Genomic DNA, 23367 nt, shown 5'->3' on the forward strand with positions numbered 1-23367 from the left:
TTGAACCAGTAACCTGCTGAATCAGAGATCAGTGCAATCATTAATCCAAAATATTTGTGTTTCAACACTTAAAATGCTTTAAAATGATACTATCAAAATTAAAGTATACAGTTGATAATACTTCTATTGGTTCTTGAATTCTGGTAGGCATTTTTGCCAATCTCAACATTAAATCCTAATTAAGACTCAATCACATGATATGAGCTAGTTAGAATCACATATAGGCAGGCAAGATAGGGAAAGTATGTTGCATTCCCTGCAGAACATTCATAAACCAGTTGGGTTTTTGTACAACATTCTAGCTCACACATTACCAGATTTATGGAAACCATTTACACACCTTGTCACGACCTCAAAGGTTTGCTAATCCAGGGCTACAACATTTCCTTGACTGTTCCCACAGTAATCAATATCGATATTCAGAAGCTGTATTTGGATTTACCACAGGGTGTGAATTGTAGAATATTTGCCACATTATCTTCTTTTCAGTGCAAATAAATACAGCCTTATTTCTTTAAAAATACTGCCATCAATTCAACTCTCCAATGAGAACATTAGTTGTGAAAATTACTTCTACTTTTTATTTAGTAACTAGAAACAACTTAAAATAGAACTATATAATGAATGTTCAAACATAAAAATTCAAGAATCATTTGATTGAATATCTTTATCTTTACAGAATAATTTATCGTTTAACAGTGTATAAATAAACATGCTGTGCTATCCGAATCCAATCAGTAGGAGACAGGAACATGCAATTTTCATATCAATATCATAATTACATTTTTAAAAAGTTGACAATTTTTGAACAGTTCCCTCAATACAGTCAATGATTTTGACAACATTGCTTTTATGTTACTCGCTGTCCATTTACATCATATAATAGTATTAGACAAATTAACTCCCCTGTATTTTGGAAAGCCTAATCCTTCTCACTTCTGCGTGTCCTAAAGGTACTGTTTTCAACCTTGAAGGATAGTGAAGTGTGAACATTTTGGAACTAGACCTTATAAAAGAAAAATGTCAATCATCTCCGCATGTTGTGTTTATCATGTCCAGAGAGACTGCAGTGGCAGAATTCTGTGTGGCAAGGTTATTCAGGGTCAGTTTGATGCACTAAGTGCTAATCTGTTTCAATGTTAGGCACTGAGGTTAAGATACTGACAGTATAATGGAAAATGACCATAATGCTTCTTTATAGGCGCAGACATGACATGAAAATTCTCTTAATTTCATTCAACTTAAAATGATATTTTCATAAACTTCAAATCTTAAGAGATATCTGTTAACATAACTTTAATAAACTATTTTCTGTCAGTTTGATCTGACTAATTCATTTGCATTGAACGAGGTGACAGTTTAAAAATAAGGTAACTCAATTTTTAAGGCACAGATGAGGAGAATTTTTTTCCCTCAGCGGGTCATGAATCTATGGCACTTTCCTCCCCAGAGAATAGTAAAGGCAGGTTCATTGAATATTATTAAGGTGAAAGTAGATAGATTCTTGACTAACAGGGGAGCCAAAGGTAACAGGGCAGGCTGGAAAGTGGAGTTGAGGCCATAATTAAATCAAGCACGATCTTATTGAATGGTAGTGGTAGACTCGAGGGCCAAAATGGTCTACTTCTGCTCTGAGTTTGTATATATGTTCAGATTGATACTGTTCAGGTCCAGAATAATAATATCAAAACACTTACAGAGTAACATCTCTTCATGAATGTACAACAACACTGCTGCAGCAATCGAATTCTGCACATACTATTTATAAAAATGCAAATAAGCTTCAGTAAAATGTATGGTTATTTTCCATTTGTACTTCAATTTTCCATCTGCTTTAGAATGACTAATAATTACAACATGTTGTAACTTACCACAGACTTATACCCTATAAATTTAAATTGATTTATGCTAAGTACAATTAACTGTATTTTTCCCTCAATAGTTTTATACTGAATGTTTTCCACATTAAGTAAGGTAAACAAAGTAAGTGGTATATTGATGGTATTGAGATTTAAACAAAAAACTATAACCTTCAAGAAAACAAATTCTGAAGCCGAATCAGTTCATAATACCCAACTTGTCATCTTGGGTATCACTGAATTAACACCACCAATTAAAATAAAAACTCATTCTGTTTAAAACTTGCAATCTTAAATAAATAGTAAGGCAAGAAGTTATTCAAATAATAGCAAGACTATGAATGGAATAGAAATTAAACATACCAGGGTATGAGAGGCAGATCAGTTAATGTAAGATTACTCAATTCATACTGGCATACAGTTCATGGAATAATTGTGCACTCTAGATGCAGTGATACATTCTGGGCACATAACACTGTAAGTGCAGTAATTATATTTTACGATGTAAGAAAATAATTGCATTGGAGTTCATCAGATTATTTGAGATTGATTTAAATTCTAATTTTTGAAATTCTATCTGCACATTTACTTACTTTGCTATAATTGAAAATAAGGTTAACGTACAAGACCACAGTCTCATGTAACTTGCGTGGTCATTTAAGATTACACTCAACTCCAATCTTCTTACCACAATAATTTGTTGATCAAGTCACAATGGAAGTACTGTATGATAATTCTAAATCGAATGCTGAACATATTAATTTGATGTTGTCACTTCCAATATCACCGTTAGACAGTTTTAACAAAAGTAGTCTGTGGTTTTAAATAAGTGAAAAAGCAATATTCAACTTTATACTGTGGGACACTAGCACATTCAGCTGAAATTCCATTCTCTGAAATTTAACACTCATTACGTAACAACTATACAAGTAGGTTGAAATTGCACCCTGCAATATTAATAATGAGCACAAGAACATGTTTATAGGGAAACACTCACCTTCAACTGTGATGCAATAGTAGGATAACATTGGAGAAAACTTAGAATGCAATGAAGGAACTAATTGATTAATCCATGATTCCAAGAATGCATTTACATTCTGAAGAGTCAGTGTATGCTGTGTGTATTGTAATCTGAAGCAGTAATGTGTCTTTTTGCGTAAGGAATCACAGCCTGTTCTGTTAGTAAGATATTGATGCATTATATTTGCTCTTGTCAGGATTCAGCCACCTACTTGTATTACAAACGGAAAGAATTTGGGTCATTGCACTGTAAAACTGACTTGGCCATTATGATGATTGGAATGCAGCTGGGTTTAAACAAACAATATATGATTCCATACAGATTTTATTCAGTATTTACAGTGCTGCATTTAAATTCGTTAGTATATCCATGGATCCATATACAATAGAAAGATTTGGGTATGTTTTGAACACCAACTCTTGGAGCAAATAAAGGAAGTTAGGACTGAGGAGCAGGAGGAGGCCATAAGGACCTTCCAGCCAATAACAATGTGGCTGAAAAGGCTGTGGTCTCAGCTCCGCTTTCCTATCTATACCACATAACCCTCGACCTCTTACCTACCAAATATTTAACTCTACCTTGAACTAATATGAGAAACAATAATGCGCTAAATTGAAAACTTACAAGTTGAATGCTGTAACTTCCACTGTTATTAGTTGAAGATGCCAATGTGAAATCATAAGGAAATAGCAGCGGATGAGCAATTTTACTCAGTCAGGTAATATGGACTGGTGTGTGGAAAGTGGTACAATGTCACACTGGTAGGATTAGGTGCTCATAAGATGCTGGTTTGAACCAACATTCTAAAGCATCGTAGGCAAACACCAGATTTGTTACCCAGCTTGTCCCTGGCAGCGAACATGCTTTTCATACCATTGAGGTAGATTGTGAGTGCATGGCAACAATGACCTACATTTATATAGCATCTTGCAAATTATTGCATATTCCAACGCCTTCATAAGAATGTAAACCAATAAACTTCAGCTTAAACTACTTGATGATGACATTAGGGACAGACAAACTCAAGTCTTGTTGTAGAGGTGGGTTTTAAGTTGGGATAAGCTGATCAATAGAGGGGCCTATGGAGAGAATTCCAGAGACTTGGGCCCAGGCAGCTGGAGGCATGGCTACCACAAGTAGGACAATTAAAACCAGGACTGTGCAAGAGGCCAGCTGTAATTGGATGCTATGATTTGGGAGGGCTATAGGAGCTCAGAAGGACAAGGCCACAGAGGGATTAAAAAAATTTTCCTACCTCCAACCCAACTAAGTCAACAAAAGGAAGGCAAATGGACAGATTCACACTCCACTGTCAAGTAGCAGGAATCCAGCTTTGGACAGGGGGGGCTTCACCATGCGGGGAACATTAAAAAAAAATTATTGGGTTGCTTTACAAATCCCTGGGTAGATGGGGAGGTCCCTCTTACAAAGGCAATTTATATCACAGTCAGATCCCTGAGCTGTCAGCAGCTTGATAAGCACAACATTCACCCTAAGGGCGTTGTGTTTTTTTTTACTTTTTCTGCATGGATTTCAGAGGCCTATTTCTCCAGTGCCCACTTTAGTTGAATAAGGCTGTGTAATAGTAGAGTGGACTCAGTGGATTTCTATTCATGGGATGGAATCAAAATCAGGCCCGCATCACTAAATAAATAATATCATGTGGAATCATAACCATTGAGCTACATTTCAATCATAACTATTACTGCCTTCGCTATTCATTCATTGTTGGAGCATACTGGCTAACTTGTCAAGATTTCGGTCTCATGCTGCAGAAATTGAGCCATTTTCTCAATGTCCAGCACAGCAGCAACCATTAATATTTCTGAAAAATTCAGTGGGTGTAATACCCAAACCAATAACAGAGCTGGAAACCCATAGTGCATTTGATGAACTGCTGAATTAGATTATGACAGGGTGCAGACATGATAAATAGACATTTTTTTTCCGTTGCAACACTACACAGGCATCTCACATAAAGGATGGCTGACCCCAGCTTGCTTCCCGTCTTCATCTGGTACATGGCATTAAAATGACATTCATTTTGCAAATGCCACAACCTTTCACAATTTTACTAAGTCCCCAGTTTAAATGATATATTTTAGATAGGATAAGTCAGTGGGCAGATTCTGACGGGGGCCTGAGCATCATCAGCTATGACAAGACTTGTGACAGAATCGTGTAGCAAGTCTTGAAAGGCCCATCTCAACATCAGGAACAGCTCACTGTATCTTTCGGCTGAGTGGTGAGGTGAGTTTTTCACTAGGCAGAGGCGAGTTGACAATTAAGAGAATTATTTGTTTGTTAAACATCTTCTTAAAGGAACATCATGCCTTTAAGTTTCCTATCTTAACAAATACACCAAACAAACTATATATTTTGAGTTCTTGAAAGGGAAGTCAGAGTGGAATCCAACACATTCAGCTCGTGCTGGGTGCCGAGGGTTTCTATGTTGCCCAGCACCATACAGCATAAGACCATAAGACCTTAAGAAATAGGAGTGGAAGTAAGGCCATTTGGCCCATCGAGTCCACTCTGTCATTCAATCCACTGACGGGCATTTCAACGCCACTTACCCACATTCTCCCCATATCCCTTAATTCCTTGCGAGATTAAGAATTTATCAATCTCTGCCTTGAAGACATTTAACGTCCCGGCCTCCACTGCAGTCCGTGGCAGTGAATTCCACAGGCCCACCACTCTCTGGCTGAAGAAATGTTTCCTCAGGTCCATTCTAAATTGACCCCCTCTAATTCTAAGGCTGTGCCCATGGGTCCGAGCATCCTGATCTGACGGAAACAATTTCCCAGCGTCCATCCTTTCTAAGCCATGCATTATCTTGTAAGTTTCTATTAGATCTCCCCATAACCTTCTAAACTCTAGTGAATACAATCCAATGATCCTCAGCCGTTCATCATTTGTTAGGCCTACTATTCCAGAGATCATCTGTGTGAATCTCTGCTGGACACGCTCCAGTGTCAGTATGTCCTTCCTGAAGTGTGGGGCCCAAAACTGGACATAGTATTCTAAATTGAGCCCAGCCAGAGCTTTATAAAGTCTTAGTAGCACCTCAATGCTTTTACATTCCAACCCCCTTGAGATAAATGACAACATTACATTTACTTTCTTAACCACGGACTCAATCTGCAAGTCAACCTTTAGAGAATCCTGGACTAACACTCCCAGATCCCTTTGTACTTTGGCTTTATGAATTTTCTCACCATTTATAAAATAGTCCTTGCCTGTGTTCTTTTTTTCCAAAGTGCAAGACCTCACATTTGCTCACATTGAATTTCATCAGCCATTTCTTGGACCATTCTCCTATACTGTCTAAATCTTTCTGCAGCCTCCCCACCTCCTCAGAACTACCTGCATGTCCATCTAACTTTGTATCATCGGCGAACTTTGCCAGAATGCCCCCAAGTCTCTTCATCCACATAATTTATATATAAAGCGAACAGCTGCAGCCCCAATACTGAACCCTGTGGGACACCACTTGCCACCAGCTGCCATTCTGAAAAAGAACCTTTTATCATAACTCTCTGTCTTCTGTCAGACAGCCAATCCTCAATCCATGCCAGTTGCTCATCTCGAACACCATGGGCCCTCACCTTGCTCAGCAGCCTCCCGTGAGGCACCTTACCAAAGGCCTTTTGGAAGTCTAGGTCGATAACATCCACTGGTTTTCCCTGGCCTAACCTACTTGTTACCTCTTCAAAGAATTCTAACAGGTTTCTCAGGCATGACCTCCCCTTACTAAATCCATGCTGACTTGTTCTAATCCGACCCTGCACTTCAAAGAATTTAGAAATCTCGTCCTTAACGATGGATTCTAGAATTTTACCTACAACCGAGATTAGGCTAATCAGCCTATAATTTTCCATCTTTTGTCTTGATCCTTTCTTGAAGAAGGGGGTTACAACAGTGATTTTCTAATCATCTGGGACTTTCCCTGACTCCAGTGATTTTTGAAAGATTATAACAAATGCCTGCGCTATTTCTTCAGCCACTTCCCTCAGAACTCTAGGATGTAGTACATCCAGGCCAGGAGATTTATCAGTTTTTAGACCTTTTAGCTTATCAAGTACTTTCTCCTTTGTAATGGCCACCATACTCAACTCTGCCCCTTGACTCTCCTTAATTGTTGGGATATTACTCACGTTTACCACTGTGAAGACTCACACAAAGTATTTATTAAGTTCTTCAGCTATTTCCTTATCTCTCACCACTAGCATCTTGGAGCATGATCCATTGGAGCCAACCATATGCAGTCCTTGCCCATTGACATTGTCACAGATATTTGCTAACCCCTGACAATGCTCATGGCATCTCTCTGATCCACCTGAGTACTGTTTAGGACGAACTAAATTGTATTCCAGGATACATCAGCAACTGCCATTGAAAGGCTGTTGTCAGGAGACATCACATGCAAGAACGGGGAACTGGTTCACAGATTGGACCAGGCTCCATCTCAGGATTGTTGGCTTGCTCTCTTAGTGCCTAATCACTCAAAGCCAACCCGCCTGCTCACATCATCCAAGCCATACCTAGCCTGTCAGTGCACTAATGCTTCAGCCAGAAACTGAAGTCAGTACTGGTATCCTGATGCACTTTTACATTTGCCACACTTGTCAGTAGGGATCTGTCTCAGGGAGGTGATGGGGAGCAGTATTATGTGACACATCATGATGTCAAGCTATCACCACAGCATGTACAGAAAGCATGGCATGTTTTTTCAACCAAATGGTCATCTCTGATACTGGATGGGAGACAGTTCTCAGACTAGTTTAGGTGAGCCCCTGTTGGTCAGGGGATCGTGGTATCATCACTTATTTGTACGGTTCACATACAGTCCTGAGACTAGGCCTTGGTCAGTCATCCACTCCAGAGAAAGTGAAGACTGCAGATATTGGAGATCAGAGTTGAAGAGTGTGGCGCTGAAAAAGCACAGCCTGTCAGGCAGCATTTGAGGAGCAGGAGAACCTGTCAGACAGACAATCCTCAATCCATGCCAGTTGCTCACCTCAAACACCACGGGCCCTCACCTTACTCAGCAACCTCCCGTGAAGCACCTTATCAAAGGCCTTTTAGAAGTCCAGGTAGATAACATCCACTGGGTTCCCCTGGTCTAACCTACTTGTTACCATGCTTGTTTCAAGCATAAGTTCTTCATCAGGAATGAGGGGGTGGTCCAAGGGGGTTGAGAAATAAATGGGAAGGGGTGGGGCTGAGGGGAAGGTAGCTGGGAATGCGATAGGTAGATAAAGGTGGAGGTAATGGTGATAGGTTGGAGAGGAGGGTGGAGTGGATAGGTGGGAAAGAAGATGGACAGGTGGGATAGGTCATGAGAGCGGTACTGAGTTGGAAGGATGGATCTGGGATAAGGTGGGGGGAGGGGAAATTAGGAAACTGGTGAAATGGACAGGTAGGACAGTTCAAGAGGATGGTGCTGAGTGGGATTCTTCCATATCTGACAGACATTACCTGTACTTCCACAAAAGTCATTTACTGTGTCCATTGCTCTCAAAGTGGTCTCCTTTGCATTGGGGAGACAGGACACCAACTTGTGGAATGTTTTGGAGAACATCTCTGGGACACACATACTTAACAACCCCACTGCCCTGTGGCCGAACACTTTAACTCCCCCTCCCCCTCCCACTCCGTCAAGGACTTCCAATCCTGGGCCTCCTCCATGGCCAAACTCTAGCCATCCGACACCTGGAGGAAAAACACCTCATCTCCCACCTTGGAACCCTCCAACCACACGCGATCAATGTTGATTTCACTGGTTTCCTCATTCCCCCTCATCCCATCTTATCCTAAATCCAACCTTCCAACTTGGCATCCTCCTCTTGAACTGTCTTAGCTGGCCATTTTCCTTCCCACCTCTCCATTCCATCATCCTCTCCGACCTATCACCTTCATCTACCTATTGCAATCCTGATGCACTTTTACATTTGCCACACTTGTCAGTAGGGATCTGTCTCAGGGAGGTGATGGGGAGCAGTATTATGTGACACATCATGATGTCAAGCTATCACCACAGCATGTACAGAAAGCATGGCATGTTTTTTCAACCAAATGGTCATCTCTGATACTGGATGGGAGACAGTTCTCAGACTAGTTTAGGTGAGCCCCTGTTGGTCAGGGGATCGTGGTATCATCACTTATTTGTACGGTTCACATACAGTCCTGAGACTACCTTTCCCCCTGCCCCATCCTCCTCTCATTTATCTCTCAGCCCCCTTGGGCCATTCCCTCAGTTCTGATGAAGAGCTTATGCTTGAAATGTCGATTCTCCTGCTCCTTGGATGCTGCCTGACTGGCTGTGCTTTACCAGCACCAGACTCTTCGACACTCAGGCCGCTCACGGTAAAGGGTATGTCCAACTACAATCTGAAGACTGGGCAAGACTGAACGCAGTCATCACAAGCCATCAGAGGAATTGCATATCATTTGCATATCACAATGTATCCAACCCAGCCAATTACCATCCCATCAGTCTACTCTCAGATATCAGTTAAGTACTGGAAAATGTCATCAACGTTTGTCAAGCAGGTTTCCTCCAGTGGGCATAGAGTTAGATATAGATTAGGCTACAAATCAAAACTAACACTCCTCCGTGCTATACCCTGAATTCCACACCCTCATAGAATTTCCAATAATATTTAGAATGTTATGTGAAGAGTGTATGATCCTCATATAAATTGAAATTAACTTGAGAGAAAATGTACATTGCACTCACCCACTCACTACACTAGATATGGAAGAAACTATATAAACAGGAAAACATTTTCTCCGTCATAAATTGTTTCTGTTTTGAAAGATCCTAATAATTCATTGAAACAAAGTAGAGCTTTGGCACTATTGGCAAATTTCCTGTCACACAGGTGGTGGGGCTTTCTTAATTTTTGTTCTGAATTGTTAGCAAATAATGTACATGATGTGCCCAATTATTTTTAATTGGATTACCATGGTAATTAATTGACTGCAATAAAGAGAAAAGCTGCATGTAGAAGTCAGTCATAATAATGAGTACATAGCTAAGCTGGAAAGAGAGTTCAATGTTTAACTCATTCAAAATAGGATGATAGACTAAGCTAGGACAAAGCAAGTTTCTAATTGACTATTGTTTTGTTCTAATTTTTGAAAAAAAATGTTTAAATCAATCCATCTGTTCAGACGTGCCATGGCACACCTCTGTGGCACATCAGACTTGAACCTTCTGTCTCAGAGGCATTACAACTGTGCTCCCTGATCCAATGATTCAGACTCTTAGGAACATAGGAAAAGGGATAGGTCATTCAGCCCCTTGAGCATGTTCCACCATTCATTCCGATCATGGTTGATCTGTGACCTAACTCCATATCCCTTTCTTTGGCCCATGTCCCTTTACAAAAGAAAACTACCTCAGATTTAAAACTAACAACTGATCTAGTATAAACTGCCACGTAAAGAAGAGGGTTTCAAACCTCTACCACCCTTTGTGGTTAGATTGCTTTCTTGACATCCCTTCTGAACCTACGTTTTCGACTATGCCCCCCCCCCCCTCCCTGCCCCCCCCAAGTCCTAGAATCCCCAACAGCGGAAATAGTTTAGCTTTATCTCCCCATCTTTCCCTGTTAATATCTTGAAAACTTCAATCAAATCACCCTTAACCTTTTACATTCTAGAGAAACCTGGCCTAATTTATATAATCTCTCATCATAACAACTCCTGAAGTCATGGTACCATTCTTGTAGTCTTCCCTCTTTAGCTTTGTACTAATAAGTAAACAATAAAAAATTCCTTCTTGATCTTCAAGAACCTTATGCAACCTTCATGAAATAAGCAACTACCTTATTATTGTCTAGCTTTGCCTACTTTCACAGGCAGTTTACTCATATGTCTGGGATCCTGTTTGTCCTGTGTTTTCTATTTTAAATGTGAACCTCTTATTTTACATATTACTTCAATTAGTTACAAGGTGTAGTAGGGACAGAGACTATGATTATACGTATTCTTTAATTATTGCTTTTTGTTTGCTTCTTGCCATGGAAAATTATGGCAATATTACAATGAGACTCCTTATTGAATTGCAGAAGCAGGTGTTTGGGATGTATGAACAACTCCCTGTTGGTAAGTGGTAGGCAGTTCTGGAACAAACTTAACAATTAAGTTATGATTAAAGTGGAGCAGTGAGATGAAATAAATAATTGAAATCAGAAAAAATACATTAGCAATAAAAAGACAAGTGAAGCAATGCAAATAAATGGAAGCACATAATAGGATAACTTCATTAACTGTGGCTTGATTACTTTCTGGTTACCCTGAGACAGTTGAAATGTGCATAGATAGGATCACGTAACTTATTCCTTATTGCACAAATGGAAATCAACTGACCCCATTATATCTGTACCAGTTGTATAACCTTTGGTCCTATTGTCCAAACATTTCCCAATTACTGTGTCACATGCTTCCTTTTTACATACTTATCCATTTACGGTGGCTCACCAGGGACCCACGTTTGATTCCTGCTTTGGGTGACTGTTTGGAGTTTTCACATTCTCCTCATGTTTGCATGGGTTTCCTCCAGGTGCTCTGGTTTCCTCCCACAATTGAAAGATGTGCAGATTAGGTGACTAGGCAATGCTAAATTGCCCATATTGTTAGGTGCATTAGTCAGGGGTAAATGTACAGTAATGAGTCTGGGTGGGTTACTCTTTGGAGGGTTGGTGTGGACTTGTTGGGCCGAAGGGCCTATTTCCATACCATGGGGAATCTAATTTCTTTTGAAAAATGTTATAGTTCCCTTTTCTACTGTCACCTCTGGTAAAAAAAACTTTGCTCATTAACCATGTACATGAAATACATAATTCAATTGCCTCCATCATTCTGCTAAAGGTGACTCCTCAGTCTGAACTCCTTGTTTTTATCCATATTTTAAAATCCCTCCATGGGCTTGCCCATATCATTGCCATCTCCACTCACATAGTTATACTTCTCTAGTTTTGGCATTTTGTACATCCCCCAATAATAACATTCCATAAATACTGTACCTCATTGTACAGTACCTTCAGTTGCTTAAACTACAGCTCTAAACATCCTCCTGCATGTCCTTCCTTTAATATTTGCTTTAAAACCTACCTCTTTGATCATTTGATGCTCAGTGCCATGCTTTGTTTTATAATGCCAATATGAAGCACTGGGAGGTTGTGCTAATATTTTAATGTTACTATACAAATATAAGTTCTTGTTATTGTTAAACTTTATCAATTAACATTACCTACCATCCCAAATATTGCATTTTTCTAACTCCTTTTTAACTTATATGTTTTTTTTATCATAATGCCAACTTTCCAACATTAATTCCACACAATTCATTCAATTAATAAGAACGGGGTAAGTCAGTTAGCCCCTCAAGTCTGCAGTGCCATTTCAGTGTCTAATGTTATCCCAATTGTACTTGTATTTTGAGGCTTTCTGAGACTTGTGTAAGATGTTATTTCAAGGAGATCTTCTTTAAAAAAATTGTCAGGATGTTATTCTGCAGGCAAAGAATTTTTGGAATATTCATAGCTGCAATGCTATAAATAGCTGAGAATGAATAGAATTCTGTTCTTCTGGCCTCTTTTGTTGTCCAATGCAAATTATATGAATAACTGCCTGGAACAGTTGCCAAATAACATTGATATCAATTAACACATAACGGCAGGGATGCAATTTTATCAAAGCTTTTCTTTAAACATAATCCTAGGATTGATGTAAGCAAGTGTATAAAGTAAGTGAATAACTGTACTATACATTGCAACGAAGAAAGTCTTTTTCATCTCTCCATTCAGGTTAGATGAGATGAAGTCAATTGTTGAAGGGCTGCCATTGTGAATCACTGACAGCAGGTACAAGTTTTCCACTCTGCACTTATGCCACAGATGATAGGGAACTGGAACAAAATACCACTTGGGAGCAGATATTATCTTCGGTGACGCCTGGAATGAGAAATCTGAAAGCATCATGGAGGATGGGGGAGGATGAAAGACGTGAAGATAAACACAGATTAGGAGACAAAACATTGAGAAACTCAGACAGACTTTTGGGAATTCAAAATAAGTCACAGGAGACAGATAAATGCAAAGGGATGCTGAAGGAATTTAAAGATGACAGAGAGAGATAGAAAAACAAACCTCTAAGTTGTAAATTAAGAGGCAAAATTGTAAATTCAAGAGTCTCTGAAACCAGTATTGGGATCATGAAGAAAATTAACCCATGTCCGTTACCAGCAGCACAGACAATCTGTGAATCTGGCTAATATTTGACATGATTCAGTGTCAGCCAGTGATAGCTGTTCCGTTCAAAGGCTGACTATCTCCCACCAGCCAAAATCTGCCTGCATCCCCTAAGGTGGAGATACATTATGGCTGAAACAGATGTTAGGAGTCTTTAGTGAACCAATCATGGAAAAATAGAAAGAAATGACACAACATGGAACATTTCTTCGTTGCAATGTAAGTAAAGTGTATTCCAAAATCTTCAGATGCTACACTGAAAGCCTTGGTGGGAAGAGGTGCAATGGAGGAGAGATATTTTACATCTGCAGGGGATCAGAAGGCTGTCAAAATATACACACTGAAGACAGGGTAAGCACATAAACATGTTGTAAGTTATTCAATCATCTCACGAGTGCTCAAGGTTGGCGAATGCGTCTTTAATGCCATATTGTCTAAACATTACCACCAAGCTCAGACAATGCTTAAATCATCATGCCCCTATCACTTACCTACCAACAGTGGCATGGTGGCTCAGTGGTTAGCACGGCTGCCTTACAAAGGCAGGGACCTGGGTTGGATTCCAGCCTCAGGCAACTGTCTGCACATTCTCCCCGTGTCTTTGTGGATTTCCTCTGGGTGCTCCTGTTTCCTCCCATGATCCAAAGATGTGCAGTTTAGGTGAATTAGCCATGCTAAATTGCCCGTTGTGTTCAAAGATGTGTCGGTTAGATGCAATAGTCAGGGGTAAAATATAGAGTAATAGGGTATGGGAATTGGTCTGGGTGGGTTACTCCTCAGAGGGTCGGTGTGGACTTGTTTGACCTGTTTCCACACTGTAGGGATTTTGCATAGCATTCTCTATTGTTGATGGCACATCCATCACTGCCCCATAGAGTCTGTAGGCATGGTGAAACATTGGATGAGAGTGGCCTGCAGCGAATACATGGGGCGATGCATTGTAGATGTCAGCTTGACAGAAAAGGGTAAGGACACATACAAGTTACACTGCAAGGACATAGGTGAGGTAGTTCATAGAAGAAGTCGCGGGCATGAGCCCTTCATCATTCCTGATGAAAGGCTTTTGAGCAAACCGTCGACTTTCCTGCTCCTCGGATGCTGCCTGACTTGCTGTGCTTTTCCAGCACGATTCTGATCTTGACTCTGATCTCCACCATCTGCAGTTCTCACTTTCGCCATAGAAGAAGTCTGATGGGTGCATGCAATAAAATGCTTGTTGTATTGGGAAGTCTACCGGACTCTGTAGAAAAAGTCAAGAAACACGAAGGAATCCAACACCAACTTCATAAACAGCTGTCCATCATGTAAATTGTGTAAATTGTGGCTAATCCCTTCTGCACAATTGTGAACACAATCACAATGCAGTGCCTGAGAGCTGATGTCTCAGCTTCTATTACATCATGAGCAGTTTCCACCAGACATATGACACTCGAGTGGAAGATTAGACTGTTGCCAGCATGGCTGTTAAGACCAATATTCAAATGAGCAGTTCAGCAAACACAATATTATGATTGCTGAAGGCATCCTCCCAGGCAACACACAGTGGCTGCATGGGGCACATATCTGCAGTCAGCTCCCAAAAAGAAAGCATTCAACCCTCCCAAATCTGTCACTTCAACAGAACCCTAGACATTGCCTTTGAACCAGTCGGTCAATCAAACTGCAGCCACTCCACACCGGGACAGTAAATCTAAGATCAGATTTCCACAAAGAAACCGTTGAAGACCATCTGTTGTCTCCTTCACTGAAACTCAGAAGCCTTTCTGTAGATATACTGCAGCAATTGCAGGTACATTGTACAGGGGCACTAAGGCAGAACAAAAAACAGAGAAGACAGGTCCCAGTCAAAACTAAGAGACTGATTAGAATCATAGAATCCCTTCAGTAGGGAAGCAGGCTATTTGTCCATCAAGTCCACACCAATCTTCCAAAAGCCAACCTGTCCTATCCCTGTAATCCTGCACTTCCATGGCTAATCTTCTTAGCCTGCTCATCCCTGAAGACTATAGCTAATTTAGCATGAGCAATCCACCTAACCTGCACATCGTTGGACTGTCAGAGAAACCAGAGCACCCAGAGGAAATCTACGCAGACATGGGAAGAAATTGCAAACTCCACACAACCAGTTGCCCAAGGTTGGAATCAAACCTGGATCCCTGGCAGCTGTGAGGCAGCAGTGCTAACCACTGAGCCACCATGCTGCCAATTAGGTAACCTTTGATACAATGAGGAATGGTTTGATTTTTAAATTTGTTTTGAACATAAGAAAGCCAACAATTTCTGGCAAAGCTGTGTTACCACTTTGCTCACTGGTCCTCTTTGAACAGAGTGCCTCAGTGACTCCCTTACATAACATTGGAGGAAAGATTGTAAATATCACCTACTCCTGTGTGGAAGGAGCACAACATAGCAAAGGTCATCACTATCATGTAACTTCAAGGCCATTGGCAACAGAATCACTGTCCTGTTCTAAGGGAGCAAACTGTGGCTGCGGTTGGTGGAAGATTTAAGTTTGGGAATCCTTATTGAAGTGTAGATGTAAATGTACTGACATTTTTGCACTGACATTCCAAAAGGTGATTTGGACCTGAACACCCAGTGTGGATGTAGGCTCTTGCTTTGAGGAGGTGTGAGCTGGTCTCACACCTCCTCTTCCAATTCCTTCTCCCTCTTCCAGCACTTATCTTTCTCTGAGTGCCCTCTGTTTTTTTTTCCCCACAAGCATTCTGTATTCTATGTTTCCGAGCAACTGGTCTATGCAGAAGTCTTGAAGTCTCCCAAAATTCCTGAACACCAATCACACCATATCCTGTACAGATCAACAATGTGAAATGATAATAGAAAGAAATAAACATAGAACATAGAACATTACAGTGTAGTACAGGCCCTTCGGCCCTCGATGTTGCGCCGCCCTGTCATACTAATCTGAAGCCCATCCCACCTACACTATTCCATGTACGTCCATATGCCTGTCCAATGACGACTTAAATGCACTTAAACTTGGCGAATCTACCACCGTTGCAGGCAAAGCATACCATACCCTTACTACTCTCTGAGTAAAGAAACTACCTCTGACATCTGTCTTATACCTATCTCCCCTCACTTTAAAGTTATGTCCTCTAATGTTTTCCGTCCCCATACTTGGAAAAAGGCTCTCCCTGTCCACCCTATCTAACCCTCTGATTATCTTGTATGTCTCTATTAAGTCACCTCTCAACCTTCTTCTTTCTAACGAGAACAGCCTCAAGGCCCTTAGCCTTTCCTTGTAAGACATTCCTTCCATACCAGGCATCATCCTAGTAAATCTCCTCTGCACCCTTTCCAAAGCTTCCACATCCTTCTTATAATGCAGTGACCAGAACTTAACACAATACCCAAGTGTAGACGTACCAGAGATTTATACAGCTGCAGCATAACCTCCTGGTTCCGAAACTCAATCCCTCTATTAATAAAGGCCAAGACACTGTATGCCTTCTTAACAACCCTGTCAATCTGGGTGGCAACTTTCAGGGATCTGTGTACATCGATACCGGGATCTCTCTGCTCATCTGCACTCCCAAGAATCTTACCATTAGCCCAGTACTTTGCATTCCGATTACTCCGTCCATAGTGTATCACCTCACACTTGTCACATTAAGCTCCATTTGCTACCTCTCAGCCCAGCTCTGCATCCTATCTATGTCTCTCTACAACCTACTACATCCCTCATCACTATCCACAACTCCACCGACCTTAGTGTCGTCCGCAAATTTACTAACCCACCCTTCTAAGCCCTATTGAAGCAATACCCAGGAAAAAAAAACAGTTGATTATCCTTTGAAATTGCAATCCTGTGCTGTTTCAACCTGTATGAAAAAGAGGGGGTATTACCTTAAGCACTACGCTCCAAAATGGCTTCCTCAATACATTTCCGATGACCAGCCACTGCACCTGAGCTATACCACAGCATCTGCTCAACTGACCTCAAAAGTGCACGCGGATCACATGGATGTCATTGTAGAGATTAAATAGTTTCCTTAATGTGCAATCAACAGATCAGAATTTTGCAATATTCACAATCTGTAATCTTTGAGATTTACTTGGCAATATTCCAATTCTACAATTTATTGTTGCAACTGTACCTCAAAGACATAATTTATGTGGTAACAAAGATCAGTGATTTTGATGTAAATGTAAAGTAATCAGTTGAAGTTAAACAGTAATTTAAGAGACCATTATTAAGAACAAAGGACATTATATCAAAAGATTATTTTCCCTGTGACATTGTTGCTTCAGCTAGTCCTTTAATTTCTATTAGCCACCAGCAATGTGACTACTGTCGAAAGTACACTCTCTATTTTGTTCCACACAAAGTATTTAATGGTACACGATATCAAAAACTTTTGTTTCATATTTGCTGTAAAGTGGTTCAAGGTATCTGTGGAATAAAATGTGATCTTTTTAACTCCAATCTCTCAAGTGTTCATGCATTTATTTACATTCATTTTATAAACTTTATCAGAGATATTAATGCTGACATTATAATCAATTCTTAACTTTTCAGTCAGCAAATATAATATCAATTTGGAATTATAAAGTTGTTAAAGTACTATGTGAAGAATACCTTTGCAACATTTCAAAATGGTTGCAAATTCCTTTGATTCTAGCATTGAAATATTTTAGTTTGTGCATCGCTATAGAAATCATAATGATAAGCCATTACCACTTCTACAATTTATTGAATAAGATAACTAAGTGGAGTGTTTGCAGCAGAAGGAACAGATCAGCTACATTCAACCATCATAGAATGAAATCACGTAATTGTTGACAGCAGTATTTTTACAAACAACTCAAGTGCGCAAGTTCAGAGGCAAGGCAGTCATTATGATATCCGATATCTACAATTTTTGGGAAGTGAAAATGTTAAGAAACAAAGCTGCTCATGTTTGGTGAACAGGAGATTATGAAGCAATTTAATTGAATTTTTAAGGTTATAGTGGCACTGATAAAATCAATGATTATTTTGTTGCACTTTTGTACATATATTATTATCTTTACCAGTTCCACAGGTATATTGTAAAGGTTTTTCTATGATGTGAGTAGCGCTTTTAGAACAGATGTGTCAAACTGTCCACTGTGAAAAAGGCCAAAATACGCAGTGGCATAAGTTAAATATTAGTGAGTTAATCTGAATTAAGAAACACATTTTATACAGAAGAAACAGATTTACGGTGTAGGTTATTTAGGAAAAAAACACTATTGAAATGAACAATGTAATTGGACTAAACAGGCAATTATCAATCATTTTCATACGAAAACGCAGGTTGATACAACTATTATTCATGAGTAGGAAACAAGTTCGTTGGATGTAAATAGTCATTCTCTATTCTGAGAATTCTTTATTTCCACTTCAGCTAACCTCATGCTTTTTTGTGCATTACTCAGAATGACCTTTCTCTTTAAACAAAAGGAATTTTCAATAGAAATTTAACCCCTCATTGCCGTTGACTTATTTTTTCTCTTCCTTTCTAATATCATTGGCTGCTTTTAATTCTCCCATTTCAAGTATTCTGCTCTCCAAATACTCAACCTTCCTGCTGTCCTACAACCACTCTTGGCTTAATCCCACTTAAATAAGTATACAGCTTTCCTTTGCCTCTTTGTTGGCATCTTGTTAAAGGTCTACCTAGGCATTTACAATGCCTCCTTAAAAACTGCAAAACAAATTACCCCTTCCGACTCTCTTGGGGGATGCAGAGAGACAATATCCATATGATGTGGGTTGATCCACAATGCAATGAAGGGAGAGAGTTCCAAGATTTTAGCCCAACAACAGTGAAGGAACGGGGACATATTTCCATGTCTGGATGATGGATGGCTTGGAGTGGAAGTTGTAGGTGATGGTGTAGGTGTTGCCTTTGTTCTCCTAGATGGTGTTGCACAAGGATTTGAAAGGTGCTGTCGAAGGAGTCTTGATGAAATTCTCCAATGCATTCTAAAGATTGTACATGCGGCTGCCACTGAGCATCGGTGGTGGAGAGAGTGAATGTTTGTGGATATGGTATCAATCAAGTGGGCTGCTTTTTCCTGAATGGTGTCAAGATACTTGAGTGTGGTTGGAGCTGCTCTCATCCAAGCAAGTGGGGAGTATCTCATCCTACTCTTAATGTGTGCTTCGAGGATAATAGATAGGCTTTGAGAAATCAGGAGGTTGTTGCAGGATTCCTAGCCTCTAACTTGCTTTTGCTTTTGTATTCTCAACATTTAGATGGCTAGTCTAATTCAGTTTCTGGTCAGTGGTAACCCCCAAAATATTGATGGTGTTGTATGGTAACATTGAATGTTAAGCAACGATTGTTCGATTCTCTTGTTGGTTACTACCTAGCATTTGTGTGGCACGTATGTTGCTTGCCACTTGTCAATCCAACTCTGAATATTGTCCAGATCTTGATGCATTTGGACAGAGACTGCTTCAGTATCTGAGGTGTTGCAAATGGTGCAGAACACTGTGCAATCATCAGAAAACATCCCCATCAATGAAACAGCTTGGGTCTATGACACTGCCCTGTGGAACTCCTAAAGAGAAGTTCTGGAACAGAGATGACTGACCTCTAACAATCACAACCATGTTCCTTTCTGCCAAGTGTAACTCCAACCAGCAGAGAGTTTTCCCTGATTTCCATTGAATCCAGTTTTGCCAGAGTTCCTTGTTACCATACTTGATCAAATATAGCCTTGATGTTAAGGGCAATCACTTTCCTTCAGTAACCTCCTGGGGCTGAGGTAATTTTCCTCTTATGGCCACAACTTTCTTTCTTTGTGCTTGGTATAACTCCACTTGATACTACGCTCATACAAGTATCGATGACGTCAAGTCACTTTCTCCTCAAGTCTTGAGATCAGCTTTGCTGCCCACATTTGCAGCAAGTTTCTAAAGCTGAGTATTTCTGTCAGACCCAAAACTGAGTACCAGCTTATTGATGAGTAATGGTGGTCATTGATGAGTATTACTTCAGAGCACTACAGACAGTACAGTCCATCACTTGGTTATGTAATTGTCTGTAGACTGATTGGCTGAAATGGATTTGACCTAATTTTTGTGGACAGCACATTTCTAGGCAATGTTTTACAGTGTCAGGTAGATGCCATGTTGCAGCTGTACAGAACCAGCTCAGATGCGAACATGGCTAGTTCTGGACCACATGTCATCACAATTATCATAATGTTGTCAGATACAACAGCCTGTGTTGTATTCAGTGTGCTGAGACCTACTGTCTTTTGGAAAACAATAAGAAATGTGGTTCAACAAAATATATATTGGTGTTAACTGCTTTACACCAGTTTGCATAGGTTGTCTTATGCACTCAGAGAAATGTTACCAAGTGCACCACGGGAGCATCATAACATAATAAAGCATAGATACATTTCCAACACAGGTTGCTTTGAGGGAAACAGTAGCTAGAAGATATTTTTATTTTTACATACCATTATCAATTGCAAGGAATAAGGATGTGTATTGACTGTTGTGGACATGAGGAGATTCTCGATCCAGGGCAGCTTTGGTTGTAACTGTGCCATTTGCAGGATTGATAGTCAGCCAGCCAGCAGGATCCTGAAACTGTGCAAACCTGAAAAAGGCAAAACGTCAATGCCATTATCTTGCAGATTTATTTTAAAAGGGCAGAGACACATATTAAATACTTCAATCTAAGTGACAATAGTTGAAATTTCCCCTGTGAGTTCCCAAGTGTCCTCTCCCCTCATTCTTATCTCTGCTTGTTTCTGAGCTATTAATGCGCAATGTTATCTAAACTATGCAATGCATGTTAAACCATATCTATAACCTTTTAGTTACTTTTTGTACCCAAAGCAATTATATTTGAACTTGGAACTCATGAGAAAAAAACAAAGTGAACAGAAAAGGGAACCAGCACAAAGTCATCTGTCAATTTTGTGTTCAGAAAATTAATCCAACTGTATCCAAGCCTTTAAGCCCGCGGAATTGCAATAGTTGCAAATTGGCAATGATTTATTTAAGTTATGAGTGTGCTATTGGTATGCACTAGTAATACTATGCAACATACTGCAGTAATTTATGACCTTGCCTATGTCATTGGTTAACACTGTTTGCATTCAGGTTTGCTCACACAACAGAATCATGAAGATCCGTTTATCTGAGCAACACCTAAGATGCATTTCCAAAGGAAAAGAGAGTTTCCTTTTATTGTGTATTCCAAATTATGCAAACACTTTGAACCATACCATTTGGCTGTTAATAAAACAGTCTGCTATTTCTAATATCCTGTTGACATTTAGAAAACAATGACCAATTCTAGTTATGGAATAAAAAAAATGATAACATGCCTTACTGCGCTCATTTCCAGTTAAACAGATTTTAATCTAGCATTGTAAAGCAATATTATTCTACTGATCAGCATCAAGGATACAGAGAAAGGCTGAACAGATTTCATTCTTGTGAGAAAGTTGAACATTTTGGATGAACACGTTGTTAACTACTGAGTCAGAAGGTTATGAATTCAAGTTGTACACTAGAAATTTAAGCATATTATGTAATACAAAAGAATGAAAATGTTGGAGAAATTCTGCAGATCTGGTAGCAGCTGTTGTGAGAGAAACAGCTAATGTTCTGAGTCCAATGTGGTATTTTTCGGAACAGGTGAAACGTTCAATACAGATTTTCCGATGGTCAGAGAGTTATTATTCCAGCATAGATGTGAGTTGTGCTTGGAGTTCTCATTGTGGCAGATTCTGAAGGGATTGTCCTGTGGAAATTTCCTGGAACCCACAAAGTTTCAATTTAAATTGGAGACTTCAGAAGTTCTGACGGAAGTAAGTGAAATAGTTACTCAGGAAATATTTTATTTTTAAATACCCAGTGTAACTCCTGAGCAATGTGGAGGGAAGATGATGGCTTAATAGTATCATTGCTCGACTATTAATCCAGAAACTCAGCGAATGTTCTGGGGATCCGAGTTCAATTTGAAATTTGAGTTCAATAATAAAAAGTCTGGAATTAAGAATCTACTGATGACCATAAAACCAATGTCAATTGGTGGACTAATGCCCTTCAGAGGGACGACATCTGCCATCCTCACCTTGTATGACCTACATGTGACTCCAACTTCATAACAATGTGATTGACCCTCAATTGCCCTCAAGTAATGGCCAAGTAAGCCATTCAGTTGTGCCAACCATTACAAAGTCTCAAAGAAATGAAACCGGATAGATCGCCCCTCATCGATCGAAGCACTAGAAAAGACAATGGCAGAAACAGCCATGTTGACCCTGCAAAGACCACCCTATGAACATCTGGGGCTAGTGCTAAAATTGGGAGAGCTGTCTCACAGATGGGGCAAGCAATAATCTGCCATAGTCATGCGCTCACATCCCACAAACTGAATTTAAAAAGGAACAACTAAACTGATCCCAGACTTACCTCATATATCCCCAACTATACATCCCTGAGACCTAAACTTCCAGATCTTGATCTGATCCCACACTGAGACCCTCAAATACCCCTTCCCTAATGTGGCCTGGTTTGGACCAGGCCCTAAAGCAACCAGACCAATCCCCCTGGGCCTGGCCTGACCAGGCCTGAGCACCACCTTTCCCACTACCCCCACCCCCACAGCTCCACAAGACCCAATCTGATCTAACCCAAACCATAACCCTAACTTGGACCCGACCCAACCACTCTCCTCTATCATACCCCTCCACTGCCAGACCCAAATGGCCAGATATGATACTTCACCTCTCTGCCTGACCCAATTTCTCCCATCCATTAAAATTTGCCCTAAACGTACATCACTTAACCTGTCACCTTGCACACTAAGCCTTACTCATCTAGCACCCTACCTTCCTGGCACGTGGCTCCCTCCCCAGCTGGCATCCTTCTAGTCTGATATCATATCCACTACTCATTTAGCATCCTACTCCTGGCACACAAACCCTCCCCACCTGGCACTCTACTTAGCTTCTACCCATTCAGCACCTTAACATCACACTTACTTAATGTACTCACACTTTGACATCAGCTGTGAAAATGACTGTCAGGACCTTAACATTTCAGATTCTGGCACAGCTCATTGCTGTGAAAAGAGAGTGTGGCTTGTTATAGAGTCACAGAGAAAAACAGCACAAAAACAGACCCTCTGGTCCAATATGTCCATGCCAACCAGATATCCTAAATTAATCTACTCCCATTTGCTACCATTTGGCCCAG

At 40.2% G+C, this 23367-nt stretch overlaps 1 protein-coding gene across 1 annotated transcript in view; it reads right to left on the reverse strand.

Moving 5' to 3' along the window:
• The window catches only part of cdh13 (cadherin 13, H-cadherin (heart)), a 1093338-nt gene that overhangs the window by 28410 nt on the left and 1041561 nt on the right, over positions 1–23367 (reverse strand). Inside the window, exon 11 of the mRNA XM_072595947.1 lies at positions 20610–20752. Coding sequence (XP_072452048.1) covers positions 20610–20752 — 143 coding nt within the window. The remainder of the gene's footprint in view (positions 1–20609; positions 20753–23367) is intronic.

Source organism: Chiloscyllium punctatum, chromosome 26 (genome assembly GCF_047496795.1).
Source record: "Chiloscyllium punctatum isolate Juve2018m chromosome 26, sChiPun1.3, whole genome shotgun sequence".
Taxonomy (NCBI): domain Eukaryota; kingdom Metazoa; phylum Chordata; class Chondrichthyes; order Orectolobiformes; family Hemiscylliidae; genus Chiloscyllium; species Chiloscyllium punctatum.